Source organism: Pavona decussata, unplaced genomic scaffold, assembly GCF_977016875.1.
Source record: "Pavona decussata unplaced genomic scaffold, jaPavDecu1.1 SCAFFOLD_179, whole genome shotgun sequence".
NCBI classification, from domain to species: Eukaryota; Metazoa; Cnidaria; class Anthozoa; order Scleractinia; family Agariciidae; genus Pavona; species Pavona decussata.
In genome coordinates, this window is record NW_028145589.1 from 629,171 (window position 1) to 652,451 (window position 23,281).

The 23,281-nt window shown below is 39.2% G+C and overlaps 3 protein-coding genes across 3 annotated transcripts; 1 reads left to right on the forward strand and 2 right to left on the reverse strand.

The window, feature by feature from the left end:
* Window positions 1–167: 167 nt before the first annotated feature.
* Window positions 168–14,893, forward strand: LOC146463302 (replication factor C subunit 3-like). The gene is made up of 9 exons (XM_085084518.1): window positions 168–370; window positions 2,238–2,375; window positions 4,687–4,754; window positions 5,245–5,342; window positions 6,477–6,658; window positions 6,861–6,997; window positions 7,783–7,881; window positions 13,782–13,851; window positions 14,190–14,893. Exons 1-9 carry the CDS (start codon window positions 284–286, stop codon window positions 14,376–14,378), a joined length of 1,068 nt encoding a protein of 355 aa, XP_084940644.1. The 5' UTR covers window positions 168–283; the 3' UTR covers window positions 14,379–14,893.
* On the reverse strand, window positions 14,763–18,382 carry LOC146463303 (uncharacterized). The gene has a single exon (XM_085084513.1). It carries the CDS (start codon window positions 17,780–17,782, stop codon window positions 15,734–15,736), a length of 2,049 nt encoding a protein of 682 aa, XP_084940639.1. The 5' UTR covers window positions 17,783–18,382; the 3' UTR covers window positions 14,763–15,733.
* A 770-nt stretch (window positions 18,383–19,152) lies between these two features.
* On the reverse strand, window positions 19,153–22,965 carry LOC146463304 (uncharacterized). The gene has a single exon (XM_085084548.1). It carries the CDS (start codon window positions 22,548–22,550, stop codon window positions 20,490–20,492), a length of 2,061 nt encoding a protein of 686 aa, XP_084940674.1. The 5' UTR covers window positions 22,551–22,965; the 3' UTR covers window positions 19,153–20,489.
* Between the last annotated feature and the right edge of the window lie 316 nt (window positions 22,966–23,281).

The window sequence follows — 23,281 nt, forward strand, 5'->3', positions numbered from 1 at the left end:
CGGTTAAGCGTTTTTCGGCCGCGTTACATCCTCTGGGCAGATAGTGGGTTCGAAGACAAAGTCGTACTATTGCCCCGGCCCGGGACTATTGATTTTTTTCCCTTCCGTTTTGACTTTGCCCTCGTCCGAGGATGGCCGCGTTAAAAAGGGAGAAGATTGGGTATGAAAAAATAATCGCGGGCTCAATGCTTGCTGTTTGGCGCCAAAGAAAGCGCGAAGTACGCTGTAGTTTGTACTCTTGTGCTCCTTTATCTGGTATTTTCACGGATTTCTAACAGAGATCATGAGTTTGTGGGTGGATAAATATCGTCCTACTTCCTTATCCAAGCTGGATTATCACAAGGATCTCGCAACTCATTTAAAGAAACTGGTACGCTTAGCTGTTTATGACATGACACATCGTTCGTTCCTTTAGCCACCATCTTCGTGTTCCATGAAACGATTAATTAAGCTCTAAGCTGAATTTACGATTAGAGGGCAATCTGACGGGTTTTTATCAGCCGATGGAAACCAGGAGCGAGCTGTTTTAGCATGACTCAGTGACCAATCTGCTCAATAATTGCAAAGAAGTACGATAAAAATGGTTTGTATTAATTATGGCCAAATTATATTTTGGGCTGAATGGTTTGTACGTTTCACGCGCTTCCCGGGCAGTCTGTGGAACAGAGAATCACCTTGTCTAGCTGCTCGAGTTTAATATTATCCTTTATTCAATTTCAATTTTCATTTGTTTCTGTTTATGGTTCTGAAGGATAATAAGTACATAGTGCGTTCGATGATCTCGATTACAGACTCTCTCTCCTTTGCCAAGTTGCTGATGATGTCATCTGCCAATGCAAAATCTGGGGGGGGGGGGGGGATGCCAGATACGCATCCCAATTTCCATTTATTCATTTGTTGATCGATCAATTGTCCCATAAAATCTCTACTCCAAAGGCAATGTTATTAGGAGTTCATTCTTTCTACATCAAACGCAATAAATCAATTTTAGGACAAAAGATAAAACTGAACAATAACATATACATGTAGCCAATCAGATTGCATCTTTTAATACCAGGCCCATAGCAAGGCTAAAATAACTAGGGGGGCCGAGCAAAATGGTTAAACAAAACTACTCTCCCCCCCCCCCCTCCCCCCAGCCTGTCACCCCAAAAAACAGACAGATTAGGGAACTTATGCAACGAGAACATAAAAAAGCAGTAGATTTAGTAAGCAAATCAATAACTTTGCGCCTGTGTCACACTTTTTGGTATATTTCTTTGCCATTTGAACCACATGAAATTTTCTAATTTTATGTTTGAAGGAGGACGTAAACAAACGAAGACATTTTTCTTTCTCTTTTTAAATTTGGAATCAGGCAGTGAGAATCTGACTGCAGGAAAATTTTGCTCTTGAGAGGACATATTTGCGTGGCTTTCGACAATGTGCGAATACTAAATTGTTTTAAACTAAGGGCATTTATATTGCTATCAATGAGCGGATGTCTTAAAAAACAAGTAGTTTATTTCAACAGCTTTCACGGTTTCAGATTGGTTGATTTCAATACAGTTTGGTTCTTATTTCCGATTCACAAGGTAGGAGTGCCTTTGCTGCCGTTGTATATAAAAACAAACTGTTAGTGAAAGAAACTGACAGGTAGTAAAAAAAATAGTGAAGGTTGTGAAAAGGCACTTGCAGCATCAAGTTCAAGACTGATTGATCATTGCACATTAATCTGTTTTAATTATCATTTTTTGGCACATTGTTTTTTAACTTCCAAAAATTTTGGGGGGGCTCAAGCCCCCCCCCCCCCCCCCCCCCCTGCCCCTCTCCCTGCCACGAGCCTGAATACCCAGTGTCTGGGTTACTGGGTTATGCAAAGCTCATTCATTTTATTTGGAGTGTCAGTTGCTGAACAGTCTGGCTGAACTATAGAATACAGGACCACTTTTAAGCGTCAACATCTATCCATTGCTGAGCCAAATGAGCCACTGAAAAAGCTACATTATTACTTGACTTTCTGCATCCACTGCTGCTGCCAAAACTGTCACCAAGCACAAAATTAAGTCCTTGGTCTTTCATCCACTGCCATAGTAATTGAACCACCAATCTTCGGAAGTGGCCATGAATGAGTCTAAATTAATGTTCTCTTCTATCACCTTTACTGAAGATTTTATTGCCAGACGACCTGTCCTTTAGAAGTTAATTTTCCGCTTAAAGTTTACTGATACATTATGCTTTTGGTATGCTGTTTTAAGGTCCATTGTGGTGATTTTCCACACCTACTGGTTTATGGCCCCTCTGGGGCTGGGAAAAAGACAAGGATCATGTGCATACTGAGGGAGCTTTATGGTGCTGGTGTAGAGAAGTTAAAAATTGAGCATCAGACATTTACAGTAAGTGGATTACAGAAAAACATGGAAATTTAAGGTTACCTGATACCTTCAGAGGTCTCTCGCGTTTAAGCGGTGTAGCGCGTCCAGTTTTAACTGTAGATACCTAAACCCCTATATCAAATTAAAGCTTATAGAGCTGACTATCAAACTGCACCAAGAATTTTGAAATAAAATAAATTGTCGAATTTTTCATGACCTCTAATTGCGAGCGTCCGAATCACCTTTTTAAAGCTACAAATCAAAGTGAATTTTTTTTTTGCTACTTTAATTTTCTCCTCAGTTTCCGGACCCAAAGCGCTTAAAAAACGTGTTTGCGTTTTGCCATATTCAATTGCAGTGAAAAGTTATAAAGCATTTTCGAAATAGGATGAAAAAAATGTGGAGTAATCGTACAAAAATCGCTCTCGGAGAAAAAATATTTCGAAAGAAAAAATTCGCAGACATGTTTTTGTTGTTTATATGTTAAACTACCTACTGTCCAGATTTGAAGGCAAACGAACAAATTCCTTTTGAGTTTTAGCTCTTTGAAGTGGCTCCTCCAAGTGAAAAGAATTTGTTCGAGAAAGCAGCGCTAAAAATTCAGCAATTCATTTTATTTCAAAATTCTTGGTTTAGTTGGATAGCCAGCTTTATAAGCTTTAATTTGATATGAGGGTTCAGGTATCTACAGTTTAAACTGGACGCGCTACATCGCTTGGACGCGAGACACCTGTGAAGGTACCCGGTAACCTTAAGCTATAGTTGGATAATCAGTAGAGCCCAGTTGTTTAAAGCCAGATTAAGCTAATCCTGGATTAATGGGAACTATGATTCCAGTTTAATTACAAACCAATAAAGATATTTCTTCAAAAATATTTTTGTCCCTCAGATTTGACTTAGACTTTTCTTTACCATTACCTTAAAATAACTTTTAAAAAACATTATTTAACGAGTGGCATGGAAACCTCGGTTAACTTTTAATCGTGGATTAGCGTTGATTGGCTTTCAAACGACTATTTGCCAAATAGTAAATTATGAATCAAGGAACTTAAATGGGCATATGCTAATGCATGTAGATCTCATGCTACATTTCCATTGAATAACAGACAGGGTTGCCACACCCAGGGGAAAGTGAGGAAAAACATTTTAATTTTATTTTCAAGGTCAGGGAAAAGCCAGGGAATTTTGCATCAAGTCAGGAAAATTCTAAATTAAACCTCAAATCTATTTTTGGCTAGCCACTGGGTATGCAAAAGAGTTTCACTTTTGGCAAATTCAAAACGTATATGCAAAGGAATTAACTTATTTTTCTTCATAGCTGGCTTTATAGTCAAAGGATTTGCTTTTGGTGGTCAGTGGAAATTTTTTGGCAGTCAGTGAAAAGTCAGGGAATTTTTTTTATCCTGATGAGTTGGCAACCCTGATTTTTACAAAACTAGGCAGCCTGCCATCAGTAACTGTTGTCACAGTGGACCTCAGAGCTACATGCGGTCCAAACCCACCAGTGGATTTGGATCCCATGAACAACATTTGCTATTGGATGTGTACTATTTTTCAAGTTAGTTTCCTCATTTCCCTTCGCTAGGTGCCCATCAGCATTTTATTTGGTCAACGTTATATGCCATAAGATATTGTCACCAGCTTTCCTGTTTTGCTGAACAATCTTCCTACAATAATATTGAAGGATTTCCAGGAAAGAGGTGCATGTTGCTTTTTGGACCAAAAAGTCAGAAAAAGGCTCCATATTTGCCCAGTTTTGGCATGAATTGCAGATTTTGTGTGTTGTAAATTAATGTGGATCCATATAAATTTGAATTTTGCTGAAAGACTGAATTTGAAAAGATCTCATCACATGAAACGTAGTGTAGCTACTACGTCAAAGTATAATGAAAGCCCTGAAGAGGATCATTGTCTGCAGATATTGACACACCTGGTGTTGCAAATTTAGTATTAAATTGTCAGATGGATAACTTTTGTAAATGTACACCAAGCCATCTTGATTCACATTTTTGGTGTCATTTGATGTCATTTTTGAATGATTTAATGTGACAGTCCATGTTTACAATACAATACAGTTTACTTTATTTGTCATGGAAAACACTCTTATCTAAAAGGCTCAAATTAATTATTAACAAATGTTGTACGTTCTACTGGAAAGAAGGTGTACAGCTAATAATTTTGATAATGCAGTTAGTGATTAAAATCACTATTCTAATATAAGATATGTACAAAAACATATATCTGTATAAAACATGTTAGTAGTGCTTGAGTTGTGGAATATTTTCATTCAACCTTAAAACAAATTTAATGCATAGAATTTGTTTGTTTGCAGACCCCTTCAAATAAGAAAATTGAGATGTCAACCATTGGCAGTGCATATCATTTAGAGGTTAATCCGAGGTAACATATGAAAAGAAGAATCTTTGTAGAAGCAAGTACATAAATATGTTGTTCTTAAAAGTTCAGAGAATGCTAGCCAGTTGGCACCACATGATGTTCCATGGGCCTTTTATTTTATACCATGTACTGCGTTTCTGTTTGCATTCTCTAGTGCAGTAGTGGTCCTTTCAATTTTGCATAATTGCAGTAGGACGCAATTAATGAGGACATATTCCCCTCATTTTAAAATGTTTTGAAATTTTATAGAGAAAACAACTTTCTGAACGACAACTTTTCAATTTTGGCCTAAAAGGACGTTGACGACCCTGAGTATCCCACCCAGTTTGGGAAGTAATAATATCTATTGTCCCTGCCCCCCACCTGAGTGTTCTTAAATAAGCACCTCATGTGTTTGGCTGAGTGAGTGTGCCTGTGAAACACTCAGAGCGGGAGGTGGTAAGCGTAACATTAAAATCATTTTGTATGTGCCAATTGTTATCTTATGTTCTAGTGACGCAGGCATATACGATCGTGTTGTTATCCAGGAACTTCTCAAGACTGTGGCGCAGTCACACCAGCTAGAATCATCAACACAAAAAGAGTTTAAAGGTATGGACAAGTACATAATTATAGTGCCAAATTCCTAATTAAAATGGTGATTTACTGATATAAGTTAGAGTAAAAGAAAATATCATGGGGTTTTGGTATCATTTGTTAAAGCAGATGAAATAAGACCTTCAATCAGCTGCCAAATAATTCTAGAATGACAAGAGGAAAGAAATCAGCTCAATTCTTGAAAGGAACAACTTGTGATCTGTTCTAGGGCATTTTGGAAACAAAAATGCGAGAACTTGAAAAACATTAACCTATCATTTTTCAAGTTTCAATCCATACCGGCCTACTCTGTCTCTGGCCATAGGCACTAATCAACAGATTTATTGCACCGGGGTGATAATTTATAACAAACTTGACAATTATTTCTTTGTTTCTTCTGACAGACAAACATTTTTTGGGTTTTGAAATTACAGCAAATTTGTGTGATACTTCCCCTTTAAAGTAGAAAAAGCACTTATCTTGAAAAAAAAAAATGTTTGTCTAAAAAGATGCATTGTGTAAGCCTTGCTGGTGACATTGAATGTGATTCAATCTGAGTCATCTTGGAGTAGCCAATTCCTTCAAGCATGCCCCCTCCCCCCCCCCACCCCTCACCTCCTCCCTTAAATTCTCCAAATCCTGGAAGTGTTGCGGCTTAATGACAATGGTTCAGTATATCAGTGTGAGTCAATGATTCAAGTTATGGGTGATATATGTACATGTACATGTCAAAAACCCTCACTGGTCTGACTACTGTAACATCTTGCCAATGGCCTGCTTAAGGTTTATAGTCCTACTCAGATTAGAGGGGATGGGACTTTATTTTTTCTGATAATTTGATAATTTGATAATTTGTCTCATAGGTCATAATAATTATTCACCAGAAATGGAAAGACATAGGAAAATTAGCAAAATGGCCAAGTTTGCGGCCCTTTGACATGTAAAATGGGTTTTACTGACAAGTTGAAGTTTTTGGAAAATTTAGTTAAAAGTAGCACACGTAATGCACCAGCTCCAAAGGGCTTACTGAGTTAAACTGGATGATGCCCAATTTGCTGTTCTTTTTTATCTTTAATTTACAACTCTCAGCTCAAAGAAATCCTTACAGATGTAGATTGTAATTCCTCCTTTTTTTCTCATTGTTTACAGTTGTGGTGTTGACAGAGGTTGACAGACTCACAAAAGACGCTCAGCACTCTTTGCGTCGGACGATGGAGAAATACACAGCAACATGCCGATTGATCTTGTGTTGTAACTCCACCAGTAAAGTCATACCAGCGATTCGCAGTCGCTGTTTGGGAGTCAGGGTTGCTGCCCCTACAACAGATGAGGTGTGTTTAAAGGGTGTTCAGCTTACATACGAAAAGTTTAGTTTGTCATAAGCAGACAAAATCCCATACCGTCATTCTCTTGAAGGATATTGTACGAGTTATTCAAACTATCCAGTTTGAGTGTGAATTTATATTCATATGCCATTTTGGACAGTTCTTTCAAGCATACATCCAAAGAGAACTACATGTATTTTTTCTACAGATTTGTCAAATCTTGCACAACGTGTGTAAAAAGGAAGGCCTTACTTTACCAACTGAATTATCCAAGAGAATTGCTGAGAAGTCAAACAGAAATCTCCGAAGGGCCTTGCTCATGTGTGAAGCATGCAGAGTTCAGCAGTATGTATATTGTCCTTTAAATCTACCTAATTTATTTTATTTTTTTTTCTTAAGTTGAAATGGATACATGTTAGTCTTATGTAACAGTGTTACAGTCAATCCATATCACACGTCAAATTTAATTTGAATGGAGTTTTGAAATTTACAAGTCAGGTTTGAACATTGCCAACAAGATTTCAGAGTAGAAATTTCCCCAGTTTAATGACAGTATAAAGCTAAAAAAATGTCTTTACATTACAGCATGAAGTATTTTAAGAGTAACAATAAAATTATTGTTAACCCAATATTTTGAATCTTTTTTCTCTCGTCTTTTTCGGAAAGATTTCCAGAGAAATGTTCAACATTCCATTCAAATACCGGACATTGCAAAAAGGAATTCGAATGTTAATTTCATTCTCGGAAAAACTGGTCACATGACATGGATTGACTGTAAAAGGCATGAAACCCATAAACCCTATGCAAAAATGGCTGAAATTTTAATATTCTTTTGTTTGCATTCAAATTAGCCTCGCTGACCTCGTCCTTGAGTTCGAAAATCAAAAGAATATTTCACCGTAAACCGAGGCTGGTGAGGCTAATTTGAATGCAGACAAAAGAATAGTAAAATGTCAGCCATTTTTGCATAGGGTCCATTGAGACCATGATAAAAAACTTGTTTAGAAATTTTTTAACGGAATTAAATATGGGGACAAATCTTATTTTGGAAGTTATTTTCAGTCTGGTTCAACAGTGTAATTGTTCCTGTTGATAGCATATTGTTGTTGTTGTTGTTATTATTGTTGCAGGTACCCCTTCACTCCTGATCAGCCTGTTCAGGAGGCAGACTGGGAGGTGTATTTAAGAGAGACAGCCAAGCAAATAGTTGAACAACAGACACCCAAAAGGTAAGGCAGTGAATTGAAGGAATTAGCTATTTGCAAGATAGGGTTTTTTAATTTCACCCCTCTCTGCCTCTGAAAAAGGAACATAAATACATCTGGTCCTTAAGCTATATGAAAACCAAAACAAACATTCTGATATTAATGTCGCAGTTCCTATTACCATTAAGTTAACTAGAGATCTCAACAGACAAATAATAACAACGTGATGTTTGGCGTAAAGGGGGAACACCGCTCCGCGATCGGCGTGACAGACGACTCCCATAGCGTGACCATAAAGCCTTACTTATCTCCCCAGCGCTATAAAACTGTATTAATGACCAGCGCTGGATCGGACAAGTTGTAGGCAGGTCCAAAACTAAAACAATCTAATAGCCTAACTCTCCACGGTACTACGAACTGAAACCTCCGGCCAGCATAGTGCAAAGAGTATTGGCATTTTTTAAAACCAGCTCAAGCCTAATATTCCGCAGCGCTACGAGCCGACTCCGCCGGCATGCGCTGGATAAAAGCATATAACGAGCTTCAAGGTTATAGAGCTAAAAATAGCCTAAAAACACAAAGCTTGGGGAAGTCGCTGCGAGACTTAACCGAACGCGAACCTGAGAGGTGAACCCAAATTTATTGGAAAAAACAACAACCAAACCTCCAAAGGGAGGGAAGGGTGGGAATTACAAAATAAAGACACTAGTGGTAGACCTTACAGTAGGTAATACAGCAAGCGAGTGATACTCGGACTTTTACTAGACCTTTTATAGTTAGACATATGCCTAGGACTAAGCCAATGGCAAGTAAAGTACTATCGAATACATGAGATTCACGTAGCGCTGAACGAGACATGAATAGAGGTATTTATACCTTTTAGCCATACAAAACGAAGGATATAAATGTAACAGACGGTATTGCAACATGCTAGAAGAATAGGTATTGTACAAGGAGAGTAAAAGTACATCCATGACCAATTTGCATTACGTAATGCTAACTGTTGACACAGTAACAACTGAGCTCAAGAGCGTCACGCTCCATTAACTGCGTTTTACAATTATGTTGTAAAACTTTATTAATGTCGCAGTTCCTATTACCATTAAGTTAACTAGAGATCTCAACAGACAAATAATAACAACGTGATGTTTGGCGTAAAGGGGGAACACCGCTCCGCGATCGGCGTGACAGACGACTCCCATAGCGTGACCATAAAGCCTTACTTATCTCCCCAGCGCTATAAAACTGTATTAATGACCAGCGCTGGATCGGACAAGTTGTAGGCAGGTCCAAAACTAAAACAATCTAATAGCCTAACTCTCCACGGCACTACGAACTGAAACCTCCGGCCAGCATAGTGCAAAGAGTATTGGCATTTTTTAAAACCAGCTCAAGTCTAATATTCCGCAGCGCTACGAGCCGACTCCGCCGGCATGCGCTGGATAAAAGCATATAACGAGCTTCAAGGTTATAGAGCTAAAAATAGCCTAAAAACACAAAGCTTGGGGAAGTCGCTGCGAGACTTAACCGCCACAGATACTTGCGAAGAAAGTATCCCCCCAAGCCAACTAAAAACAACAATTACGGGAAAGTAACGCCGGCCATGCGCGGCGCAGCGGACAGCAACACATTGCGGGGCGTGCGTATGTAAAGCTGATAGCAGTCCGAAGACCACCTTCCTAAGACTTTAATAAGCCAGTCTGGCATGCCTGCAGCAGCTGCTGTTGAAGCAGCACCGATACGAAAACTGTGCCCTTTGAGGGAATTATGGGGTACACCGGCATTGCGTGCTGCATCCCGTAGGAGGTTAACGACCACCGACCTTGTAAGTAAACGGCCCGACTGAAAGACAAAAAGCGGCCCACGGGGACGAGCAGCTAGAAAATAATTGCGCATAGCAGTCACTGCGCAAACCTGCGAAGCGGAACACGCAATAACGAGCGTGTGCCCTTGGCGAAAGGCATCAGTCTTAGAAGCCTTAAGAAAAATTGACATCTGCTGCGGGCAAGCCAGACTAGGATGAAATGATACACAGTCGGCAGATAAATCAAACTGAGGGCGAAACTTAAAGGTCCCTGGATATGTGAATTCACCACACCGAAGAAACGCAAAAAAGGCTAGGGTAAAGGCCGCCCAAATCATTGAAAAATCTCGTTCCCCCAACCACGTGCGAAGGATGGGCTGAATAGCCAGCAGCACGCCCGGAGTGACAGGTTGACGGAGGATGCGGGTCTGGCCCTGGTAACGAAGGATTCCCCGAAGGACCTTTCTCAGAAGTAATTTACCCTGGAGAGGATCACCGTGCCCACAAGAGATATGGAGATTACGAACAGCGGATAAATAGAGCTTAATGGTACTATGCCTTACTGTCCTGGCAAGGTATGAAGCAAAATAAACCAGAGTACCTTCTGTGGCTGGAAGTATATCTCCTTCGCTGGACATAATTCGGTTCATAAGGCAAAATCGGATGAACCGTTTTTCCCCTGACCCATACGTACGGTTGGTACTCCATGCCAGACCCCAGTTCGCGTAAGTTTGGACGTCCTCCCTTAGAGGGTCATGAGCAAAGGCGGGATGGTACAGGGGATGGTCTCTGCCTTGGGAGCCACTGCCCGGAATCGAGCGTCCTGAAAACGTGAGAGGGCATCAGCAATTTCGTTGGAGACCCCGGGGACGTGACGAGCTCTGACATAGAAATTATGTTTCATGGAGATGAGGACAAGGAACCTAAGAAGGTCCATGATACGAGGGACCTTTGAATGGCCCGAGTTAATGATGGCAACGACTGATTCGTTGTCGCACCAAAATTGAATTCGTTTCCCCGAGAAACGCGGGAACCAGATGGCGCACGCGACAACTATCGGGAAAAGTTCCTGCCACTCTATACTGATACCCCGAGTCGAGTCCAACTGAAGATGAGGGGGCCACCTTCCCTGAAACCATTGACCATTAAAATAACCCCCAAAACCAATAGAACTGGCGGCATCAGTATATAATTCCAAATCCGGAGAAGGGGTAACTGAAGGCGACGTCTCCTGGTCGGCCCGAGAACCAGACTGAGGAAAATCGAGGAGATCATCGAGGTCGGCCACCGAGCTACCGGACGAAACCTCGCTGGCGTCCCCGTCGAAATCAACAGCAACAGCAACAGCTGGTTGGCTTTCAGCGGGACGGTCTTTACGCTGCCTAGCCGAGCGTTTCTATACCCGACCGGGCTTTGTACGAGGAGCCGCACGAGGATGTTGGACAGCCTGTAGGCGCGAAACCAAATCTGCTTTACTGCCAGTAATCGGTAGATTCAGGGCCTGAAGGCGTAGGCGAAGCACCTCAGTGGATAAGGACGAGAGATTATCCTGTTTGCGAGCGCGACCAGTTGCGGCTTTTAGATTCCCACGTGGACGAGCCATAATTACAAAATAAAGACACTAGTGGTAGACCTTACAGTAGGTAATACAGCAAGCGAGTGATACTCGGACTTTTACTAGACCTTTTATAGTTAGACATATGTCTAGGACTAAGCCAATGGCAAGTAAAGTACTATCGAATACATGAGATTCACGTAGCGCTGAATGAGACATGAATAGAGGTATTTATACCTTTTAGCCATACAAAACGAAGGATATAAATGTAACAGACGGTATTGCAACATGCTAGAAGAATAGGTATTGTACAAGGAGAGTAAAAGTACATCCATGACCAATTTGCATTACGTAATGCTAACTGTTGACACAGTAACAACTGAGCTCAAGAGCGTCACGCTCCATTAACTGCGTTTTACAATTATGTTGTAAAACTTTAATAAACAAATTATAGTCTTAAGAAAGAAACTCCGTAGATAATTACCCGCTCGGTCCATACATCCCTAAAAAAAGGACTGTTTATGCAATCTCCACAAAAGACAATGTGCACACCCTAAAGTAAATATTGAACGTTTCGTGTCTAGCTTTTTAAATAGATTGATATTAAATATAACTTAGTATAGGTTAGGCAGGTTTTATTATGGTCCTTTTCAGATTAGATTATAATATCTTTATTACACCCATTTTGAAATCACTGGTGATCCTTACAATCTGATTGGCTCTCAACAGTCCGATTTATTCCTAAATTGCACCATTTTTTGCTCTAAATCGCATCCTTTCTTTAGCCCATCAAAATCGAAATGAAGTAACAAAAATAAAATGCTAATATTGACAATGATACTCTGTGATTTCAAAATAGGTGTAATAAAATGGTAATTGAACTTTGTGTCGTGCAATTTTGGTCTGAAATCATACTTGTGATTTCAAATCAACCTCGCGCTGCGCACTCGTTCGATTTTGAAATCACGCGTATAATTTCAGACCAAAATGCACCCCACTCAGTTCAATGACCATTATTTATCATGTAAAATTTTTAACAAAGTGTAACACAGGATATGTAGTTTTATCTTATGAGAAATAAAGACCATTATTATTATTATTAGATGTACTTTTCCACAACTATTAAAAAGTGATAATAATAATAATAATAATAATAATAATAATAATTATAATGATAATAATAATTACGAACCGCATCACGCGGCCACGCGGTCCAACCCACAAAAATGACCCGTGCTCGCCAACGAGTCCTCAGTAGCTCAGAGGCTAGAGCATCCGATCTAGAACATGGAGGGTCGTGGGTTCGAATCCCATCTGGGGCTCCAATTTTCTCTGTGTCCTCTTATGGTTGATTCTTGACATCTTCCTGTATTTTCCTTTATATCATATCATGCAGTGACATAGGTTAATAATAATGATGATAATAATAATAATAATAATAATAATAATAATAATAATAATAATAATAATGGTTTATTAACAGATCCACTGGGCTGCTCTTCCCTGTTAAATTACATTAATTACAATTACAAAATAAATCAAATTAAGTTATTTACAAATTATACAGAAGAAACAGGATTAACGGAAACCAATTACAGTAAAACTAACTAATCGCTTTGTATTCTGTTTCTTAAAAAATTCCTTGAGAGTCTTAAAAAGGTTCTGTAGTCTTAACAGTTTCTAATAGTTTCTGGTAGATTGTTAAGTAGTTTCGACGCAAGTGGAAGGTTGTGTCAGTAAAATTTGAAAAGTGCCAGTCACTTGGCACCTCCTATCTGTTAATCTGCTTGTTACTATGAAACATTTTGAATGGCGAAAGTATACTTTTGCCTTTGGTTTATACATTTAAGTATTATTCCTAAGACTTTCAATGCAATTCTTTCAATTGCTATCCTTGAAATGTACTAATATTTTTTTGCAGTCCAACTATAAGTAGCAAAGAAAGCTAATAAAAATTCAATGATAATCTGAAGAGATCTAATTGCACTTTATACATCTTCTAAATCACATGCATGATGAATGCGTGAATGGCCACTCTAAGTAAGTAAGTAACTTTAACTCTAGTTTGTTAGCTGTTGGTTTGTTTGCTTACACTTGTGTTCATGCTGTAATGCACTTTTGATTATGTTATTTTCAAGGATAATAATAATAAATATAATAATAATAATAATAATAACAATATAATAATTATAATAATTATAATAATAATAATAACAATAATAATTTTTTTTAATTTAAATAATAATAATCTCTTTATTAACATATTCCAAGCAAATTGCTATTTACAAGTTAAAAGTAGAAAAAAGAGCTATTAAAACCCATTTACAATTCATTTCAATAAAAAAAGAGACTACTTTCAAGCACAATTTTTTTTAAATTAAAAAAACAAAACAAAAAACAAATGTCATAAAGTTACAATGCTATTCTTATTTGTAATGAAAAAAACAATCTTTATACAGGGAGCCCACATCACGAAAGTGCTATTCAGTGGGGCCCTGTGAAGAAGGATGCAATACTGAATAGAAGTGATAAGTTATTATATTTTTTTCTTGCCACTGTCTTCAGGCTGCTAGAGATAAGGAGTAGACTCTATGAACTCCTCACCCACTGTATCCCACCTGATGTTGTATTAAAGGTAAGCCACGATATCTGAAAAAAAAAGTAAACTTCCAAATACATCTAGACGTTTTTGATTTTCCTTTGCCTGTGCCTCAAAAGATGCTTGGACATGACACTTATGATTGGCAAAGAAATAAAAAACACAGGAGTGGAAAACTCTTTTAAGAATGATGTTATACTTCAAACTTGCTTTGAAACAGAGGCAAGGGTCACTTGTAAATTGGTTATAACTTTCAATAATTATTGTTACTTGAAAGCCTTCTTTCCCCCTTGTTATTGTCAGATAGATTCCGAATCCCCACAGCCAATGTCTAAAGCAAAATCCTAAAATATTAACTCTCCTTAATTTTTGAGGGTTTGATATCTGAACTGGTGACTAATTGTGATGGCAGTTTGAAGACAGAAGTAACAAACATGGCAGCCCACTATGAGCACCGCATTCACCAAGGAAACAAGGCTATCTACCATCTGGAGGCATTTGTTGCCAAGTTTATGAGTATTTACAAGCGATTCCTTGAGGAAGGGATGGCTGAGTTCTTTTAGGAGAATGGGATTTCTTGGCATCATCATTTACTCTAGAGAACTTTCTGAACAAATGACTGTAAACCTGAAAGAAGATACAATTAAATTACCGTAATGTTTGTTTTAGATATTAAATTGCGGAAATTTTTTAGGGAGGAGGGGAGAGGGGAGAGTGGGGAAACCTGTGCTCATCTCACTTCCAATTCTGGACAGAATGAGTGCTTACTCCTTCTCTGACCCCAACCCAGCCCTTGTTCTGTTTTTGGATTTCCCACAGTTCTCCTTACTCTGCGAGTGGTAAATGACTGCTAGGCGTTAAATCCTCCAAATGAAAACAAGTCTGATTGTCATTTGCAAAGATGTGCAAGATCCATCAAAAGTAGCAGATCAAAGTACACCACGTGGTACAGCTTGTTCATTTATTTTCAATTTAGCTTTGGACCTAATTTGTACACAATCCTTCCTAGTATTTGCAGCTTATATGCAGTGGCTTACAATGATAATAGATATACGTGATAAACTTGTTTTTTAAGATACCTTTTTAGTATCTTTTCTCTGTCTAACTTTGATGGTGTATGTACAGTTTAATTCAACAGGCAAGTTTAAACTTGGGCGCCCTGAATACAAGAAAATATTTCCGCTGTAACAAAAATAACTTTGTCCTCTTGGATTGATATAAAACATTAACAAATGCTAACTGCATTGGGAGGGTATTTTCAGCATTCAACAGCGCATTCTACTTGTTTACAAATAAAATTTATTTTGCCAGTTTGCAAGATAAAACTCTTAAAACCTTGAAAGCACTTTGTTGCGGTAATTACTGACTCTTAGGTTAAACGCAACCAAGTGAGACGTCACCTGTGGACGGGAAAGTGCGCACAAGTAGGGAGTTAGCGTTGTCGCATGCATGAAATGAAATGAAACTTTATTTACCCTCAGATCTCATTTAGGCTGTTTAGGCCTCTAGCAAAATACATGTTAATGATCCGTGAAAAAAACAAATATGTACATATGTAATTAAATGAAAGAGTTAGCCGAAAGATGGAATTTTTCGCATTTTTTGTCTAAATAATTTGATATTAGTCATTGACCTAAGCTCGTCTGAGAGAAAGTTCCAAGCTCTGGAAGCAGTATACACTTGATTTCAATCCATGCCATGTGCCATGTGCTGCATGATCGCACTCGGCCAAGGCCTCCACAAAAAGCTCGTTTCGCTCATTAAGCACGTTTAGACCTGGGAATAAGATACCAGTCACGAAACCAGTTCCAAGTTATTGTTCAATAATTGGTCTCTACCAGGGGTCCTACGAAAAATCCTCATGGGAACTCTTGTGGTTTGGAATTCACGATTGTTTTAAGAAACTGGATAAGGTCACTTAGTGCCCAAGTAGTTTGCTTAGCTCCTTTCTAAATTGCAGCAAATCAAACATGTTTGTTAGATTCAGACTTTGTTCTATACATTTGTAGAAATGCTCAGGACACTCTCCACGGAGCTCTTGAAGATCAATCAATGTCTGCCCGCTCATCTTTGAAATGTTTTCCTTGCAAACTTTTTCTAATCCAATTTCTTTAAGCCACTGTTTCACTTCTTGATTTGTCCATCCAGACACGGAAGGTGCTGAGGGTTGGGAGGCAATGACGTCTGCTTCTACTCGTCGGACAACTGACTCAGTTGGTCCATCTGTCACGTCGACATCTTTTCCTCTTCCTCCTAACTCTTTGATCAGTTTTCCTACGCCCGCATCTATAAGGTGCTTACTCTGAAAATCGATCCACAGCTTTGTGCCAACAAGCATTCCCAACCAGCCGTCAGCTTTGTACTTGCGTTGCATCATCAAAGGAATAATGTCCTTTCTCAACTGATACGCATACTCGGCCTCTGATCTGCAGTTGGGGCTTTCTTTGTATTTCTGTGACACGCAGACCAGAACAACAGAAGAATTCTCCACAGCTTTTGCCATTGCCTCTAATGTAGAGCCACCCATCTGCTCCAGATCCATCCACACTCTGTATCCACTTGCCTGAAGGCTGTTTTTCACTTCAATCAAAATATCTTGGTTATCCCATTGGTAGCTGATCATCACGTGATTTCCAGAGATCCCTTTCTTTCCAGCCGTTCTTGAAGTCTTTCCTTCGAGTTCCCATAATGCACCTGCGGCAGCCCTTTGCACTTCTGGGTCTTTGCTGTGCTGTAATTCGCGTAACATCTCCAAACCTCCTGCTTCTTGTCTAATGGCATCCTTGTTGTTGTCATCGAAAGCTAACATCCACAGTGCTCTTGCTGCACTCGCCTTCTCTTCTTCCTCTTTTGAAGTTCTGAGAACAGACATTAAAACATGAACCGCCCCTTTGTTTCCCAGAACCTTCTTGTTTGTGTCGTTGATTGCAAGATGGCTGAGTCCTTCTGCTAGTTCCTTTGCAGAATATCCATTTGATCGGCGATCTTCCGACTGCCATGCTTCATTTAGCATTGTTATGATAAAGCCGAGCAAGTTTTCGTCAGCTAAAATGAGATGATTGGTGTCTTCATTGACTAGATAAGCCAGGCACAGCAGAGAGGCCGAAGCAACTGAACGCTTTTTGACCTTGGCAAAACGAAGTAATATTCCCTCACAGTTGGAAAACAACTCAGGATCTCTAAGTCGCCGAGAAATGTTATGTAAAATGCCAATACAGCTGTCTATTATCTGAAGTGCCTCCGATTCTTCGTCCTCGTTTTCCCATTCTAGTTCAGCATCGACTCGTTGGATGTTTTCAAGACACATTGGGATGACACCTGCTTTTGCGCACGCTGAACAGAAACCGTCGTGAAAGTCGGCAAAGTTTTGAATTGTTCCTAACGCACATGACAAGCAATCAAAACAAGTGATGTCTAACGTTCCGTTATCGCTGTCGTCTTCGTCATGTTGATCCACGAATTCGTAGTAATCCTTAAAACAGTGCTTTGCGAATCTTTGCAACACTTCTGCACCTTCGATGTCCACGGTGAAATTCAGAAGTGCCGTGAACTGAAGAGCTTCAGGAGTCCCAGCAGAAGTATATGTGTTGTAGCTTGTGGCAGCCAAACCCTCGAGTATCACTCCCACACTGGAGTACTCATCATGTCGACTTGAACTGCTATCGACAAAATCTCTCAATGCTTCCATCCAATTAAACATTTCTTGAAGATTGTCGCTTAGTTCTGGATGATTCAGCTTGTACGTTCTAAGAGTGGCGTTGTGTAAAACTTGCCATTCAATGCTGGTTTGTGGTTCTGTAATCCTCTCATCCTTTCTATCCTTGTCTTGATTGCTTGCCGACTGAGCTTGGAACGGCATTTGTTGTTGAGCATTATTCATGTGCATAGATGGTACCGGGTGTCTGGGTATCGCTATAGCTTGTGCATGGTTAATACTTTGATGTTGCTTTGATGCGCCAGAACCCATATTGATGATGCCAGGACTGATGATACGAAACAACGGGCGACGGGAAAACGATAACAATACACGAATTGATCCCGACACCAACTTTTTAGTCGTAGAAGACCAGAAATAAGATCATGCGACTCATTTAAGTTCGCGGTAAACGTGAACAACAAATGCAATTTACATCATTTTTAAAGCATGGTTTACATTCAGCAAACAGTTTGTTTGTTTGTTGGCAACCTGACAGTCGATCAATATCCCTTGAGCTGTGATGTCATTCCCTATTGGCATCACCATGACGTCAAACACTTCATGTTGTTCATCCGTGAACACGGTAATTCCGCTTTGCTTAGGACAGAAGGTTTATTCCTATTACAAAAACAAGTAATCTTCAAACTTTTTCCCTTAAAATGTTTTTATATGAAGTTTGTACCCCGCCAACTCTGATACGCGTGCTTTATGACAAGGGTGACTCACTCAAAATAAGAAATTCCAATATGTATTTTCATTCTAACAGTGATTGGTCAGCTGCAGCGTTCCTTTTGCGTTTTGTTTATATTTTGTGGTTTCCTTTCAAATGCAAATTCATTGTTTTTACACGAACTTTTGTTTTGACCGACAGCCAATATTCACCCACTAACATCATTTTGCGTATAAAAATCGTACGAGATATACTTTATGCAGGTTTTGTCTTTTCTTTTTTTCAATCTATAGTGACTTTCTGTGAATAAAGGAATGGGAATGTTTGGTTTATCAATAGAGTTGATAACTTATGGTAAATTGGCCACCGTAAAGAGGTTCAGCCCTCGAATCTCTTCACGGTGGCCAATTTAAAGGGACAGTATCATGCTATTTTTAGTAACACATTGAAAATCGGAAAGACGCTGTTCGGTTGATAGCAGCCAAGATATAATGACAAAATTCCATTAAAAGACTATCACAATGCAAAGAAAGTATCCACTGATATTTTCGCCGGCAGATGACCAAGATAGAGAGGGATTCAAATTTGAAAACGTCTGGCCGACGTTTTCAAATTTCGCTGTTGTAACGCACTAAATATCGCCGGTTGTACTATATTTTGGTTCAACCCTTCGTCTTAGAATCACTATTAATATTTCTTTAAATTAGCGATTGAGAAATTAATTAGCACTGTATTCAAAGTTAAAATTTAGTGAATTTTGGCCAAAAATCATGAAATCTTCCATGATACTGCCCCTTTAAGTTACTTTTTATTTACCTCTTTTGATAAAATCCAACATTCGTTTCTACTCCCCACCACTGACCCGGCACCACAGTTGCTTTAGGAACTAATCCCCTTTGCGGTAGTTAGCTCGAAAGCTAAGCTCCTCTGACCACCGTACACTTCTACCAAAGCCATTAACTTCTTTCTTTTCTCCCTTTATTTGTTATTTTATTCCTATGTTCCTATACACAATATAAGTATTATATCCAAGTGTAAATAAACTGAAACCTGAACCTGAACCTTATCCTTTCTGTGTATGGTAAATTCTTTCTCATTCTCATGATTTTCTGTCTTCCTCCTTCATCCTTAGCTCGCGCGGAGCTAACACTAAACTTTAAGAATTATGGCCTTTTCTGTTTTACTTCTGCTTGATGAATGAATGACGTGGAAATTTGATTACTAAACATTATTGAGTTGTTATTATTAATAATTCGTCATTACACCCAACTTTAAACACAAAGCGAAAACGCTATTAACAGCTATACTTAATCGCGAATTAGCGCCTAGTGTGTGACCGTTAAAAGGCCTTAAAGCACGATTTAAAATAAATTCGGAAGAAGGACGTAAAAGCAGCAATTTTGTAACAATCTTAATGAAGACGACAAGACTTAAATTTGAAAGACATGTTTCGGCAATTAGTTGTTGTATCATACCATTGTTATTCTAATTTTCCGCTATATATTGTTCAACAATGTAATTCCATCCGTAAACTGACGATGGCACAGGAGTTGCCGAAACATGTCTTTCAAATTTAAAACTCTTGTTCTCTTCATTAAAATTCACAAGAATTTAAAAAAAAACCAAATAACTGCCGTTCTAAATATCGTAAAAAAGGAGGATTTAGGTCCTGAATTTGCTGAAGCTTTCTTTGCGAGCCAGTCAAGTTTCAAGTCAGACAAAGTTCTCGTGGTTAGTTGCTAATTACTTTAAAACAATCATGCAATTTGTTATAAACATTCATATTATAATTTTTTTTGAGTACAACGATAAGTAGCGTAACACAAGGAAATTAACGGAAACAACATCACCTTATCTTTATGACTCAAACTATTCCATTGGCTATAGTTTTAAAAATCTGCGAAGCATACAATGGGAATAAATGAGGCCACATAAAGCATCCCGCGAAAAATGCAATCAGGGGCATCTTGTTCTAGACTAAAAAGCTGTTCCGGTGAACAAAATTCGAGAAACTGAAACAAATCTCTCATTTTCTAAAGCTACTGCTATCTCGTTTTCCCACCAAAATAACCATGCATTGTTTTTCACTGACTCGCGCCCTTTCCCTATTGGAAAAAACTCGAAGACGCACTCGTATTCACCTGGAATGACCAAGACTGAGTGCTAAAAGTGAAGGAAATGCAATCTTATGTTTTTAGCCTGGTGAATAAATCAGAGATGAATTCATCTATCAAAGGAAAGGCTGTTTACTTGTCTGTTTGGATCAAACCAATATGTATATACTAAGTATTAATTGGGTAGAGTCACTTAGTATCCTAGCAGTTTCTTTAGTTCCTTTCTGAACTTGAATACATCAACCATGTTTCTCAGGTTCAGGTTCTGTTCTAAACATCTGTAGAAATACTCGGGACATTCCTCGCGAAGTTGTTGCAGATCAATCAACGTCTCTCCATTAACTTCTGAAATGACTCCCTTGCAAACTTTTTCTAATCCAATTTCTTTAAGCCACTGTTTCACTTCTTGATTTGTCCATCCAGACACGGCAGGTGCTGAGGGTTGGGAGGCAATGACGTCTGCTTCTACTCGTCGGACAACTGGCTCAGTACTTGGTCCATCTGTCACGTCGACATCTTTTCCTCTTCCTCCTAACTCTTTGATCAGTTTTCCTACGCCCGCATCTGTAACGTGCTTACTCTGAAAATCGATCCACAGCTTTGTGCCAACAAGCATTCCCAACCAGCCGTCAGCTTTGTACTTGCGTTGCATCATCAAAGGAATAATATCCTTTCTCAACTGATACGCATACTCGGCCTCCGATCTGCAGTTGGGGCTTTCTTTGTATTTCTGTGACACGCAGACCAGAACAACAGAAGAACTCTCCACAGCTTTTGCCATTGCCTCTAATGTAGAGCCACCCATCTGCTCCAGATCCATCCACACTCTGTATCCACTCGCTTGAAGCCTGTTTTTCACTTCAATCAAAACATCCTGGTTATCCCATTGGTAGCTGATCATCACGTGATTTCCAGTGATCTCTTTCTTTACAGGTATTCTTGAAGTCTTTCCTTCAAGTTCCCATAATGCACCTGCTGCAGCCCTTTGCACTTCTAGGTCTTTGCTGTGCTGTAATTCACGTAACATCTCCAAACCTCCTGCTTCTTGTCTAATGGCATCCTTGTTGTTTTCATCGAAAGCTAACATCCACAGTGCTCTCGCTGCACTCGCCTTCTCTTCTTCCTCTTTAGAGGTTCTGAGAACAGACATTAAAACATGAACCGCCCCTTTGTTTCCCAGAACCTTCTTGTTTGTGTCGTTGATTGCAAGATGGCTGAGTCCTTCTGCTAGTTCCTTTGCAGAATATCCATTTGATCGGCGATCTTCCGACTGCCATGCTTCATTTAGCATTGTTATGATAAAGCCGAGCAAGTTCTCGTCAGCTAAAATGAGATGATTGGTGTCTTCATTGACTAGATAAGCCAGGCACAACAGAGAGGCCGAAGCAACTGAATGCTTTTTGACCTTGGCAAAACGAAGTAATATTCCTTCACTGTTGGCAAACAGCTCAGGATCTCTAAGCCGCCGAGAAATGTTATTTAAAATGCCAACACAGAAGTTAATTATGTGAAGTTCCTTCGATTCTTCGTCCTGATTGTCTGGACGATTGTCCCATTCAGGTACTTCAGCATCGACTCGTTGGATGTTTTCAAGACACATCGAAATGACACCTGCTTTTGCGCACGCCGAACAGAAACCGTCGTGAATGTCCGCAAAATTCTGAATTATTCCTAACGCTATTACCAAGAAACCAAAATAAGCTAAGTGCAACGTTTCGTTATCGCTGTCATCTTCGTCGTGTTGATCCAAGAAATCGTAGTAATCCTCAAAAGAGTGACTCGCTAATCTTTGCAACACTTCTGCACCTTCGATATCCACGGTGAAATTCAGAAGTGAATCAGCATCAGGAGTCCCAAGAAAAGAACGTATCTTCTCGTTGGCTAAAGGAAACAAACTTTCGAGTGTCACTCCCAAACTGGAGTAATCTTTACGTCCACTTGAGCTGCTATCGACAAAATTAATCAATGCTTGCATGTGATCGAACATTTCTTGAAGAATGTCGCTTAGTTCTGGATAATTCAGCTTGTACGTTCTAAGAGTGGCGTTGTGTAAAACTTGCCATTCAATGCTGGTTTGTGGTACTGTAATCCTCTCATCTTTTGTATCCTTGTCTTGGTTGATTTCCGACTGAACATGGGGCTGCATTTGTTGTTGAGCATTATTCATGTACATAGATGGTACCGGGTGGCTGGGTGTCGCTATAACTTGTGCATGGTTAATACTTTGATGTTGATTTGATGCACCAGAACCCATATCGATAATGCCAGGGCTGATGAAACGAAACAACGGGCGACGGGAAAACGATAACAATACACGAATTGATGCCGACACCGACTTTTTAGTCGTATAAGACCAGAAATGAGATCATTCGACTCATTCAAGTTCGCGGAAAACGTGAACAACAAATGCAATTTACATCATTTTTAAAGCATGGATTACGTTCAGCAGACAGTTTGTCTGTTGGCAAGCGCAGTCGATCAATATCTCCTGAACTGTTATGTAATTCCCAAGGCACTTCATGTTTCTCGGCCGTAACCAAGGTAATTTCGCTTTGCTTTGGACAGAAGGTTTTTTTTCTATTACAACAAGCAGTAATCTTCAAACTTTCTTCCTTAAAATTTTTTATATGAAGTTTGTACCCCGCCAACTCTGATACGCGCGCTTTATGACAAGGTTGACTCACACTCGTAAAATAAGAAATTTCAATATGTATTTTCATTCTAACAGTGATTGGTCAGCTACAGCGTTCTTTTGTGTTTTGTTTCCTTTCAAATGTAAATTCATTGTTTTTACATGAAGTTTTTGTTTTGGTCCGACAGCGATGTATATTCACCTACCAACATTATTTTGCATATAAAAATCGTAAAAAGATCTGGTTAATGTCGATTTTTTCTTTTCTTTTATTCAATCTAGAGTGACTTTTTGTGTATAGACGAATATATTTAGTTTATCAATAGAGTTGATTAGTAAGAGTAAATTGGCCA

Excerpts from the sequence above, each read along its gene's own strand:
- LOC146463302 (XM_085084518.1), top strand. The coding sequence starts at position 284 with ATGAGTTTGTGGGTGGATAAATATCGTCCTACTTCCTTATCCAAGCTG. Across the intron at positions 6,659-6,860 it reads CTGCCCCTACAACAGATGAG|ATTTGTCAAATCTTGCACAA; the intron begins GTGTGTTTAAAG and ends TTTTTTCTACAG. Across the intron at positions 7,882-13,781 it reads GAACAACAGACACCCAAAAG|GCTGCTAGAGATAAGGAGTA; the intron begins GTAAGGCAGTGA and ends CACTGTCTTCAG.
- LOC146463304 (XM_085084548.1), bottom strand. The coding sequence starts at position 22,550 with ATGGGTTCTGGTGCATCAAATCAACATCAAAGTATTAACCATGCACAA.
- LOC146463303 (XM_085084513.1), bottom strand. The coding sequence starts at position 17,782 with ATGGGTTCTGGCGCATCAAAGCAACATCAAAGTATTAACCATGCACAA.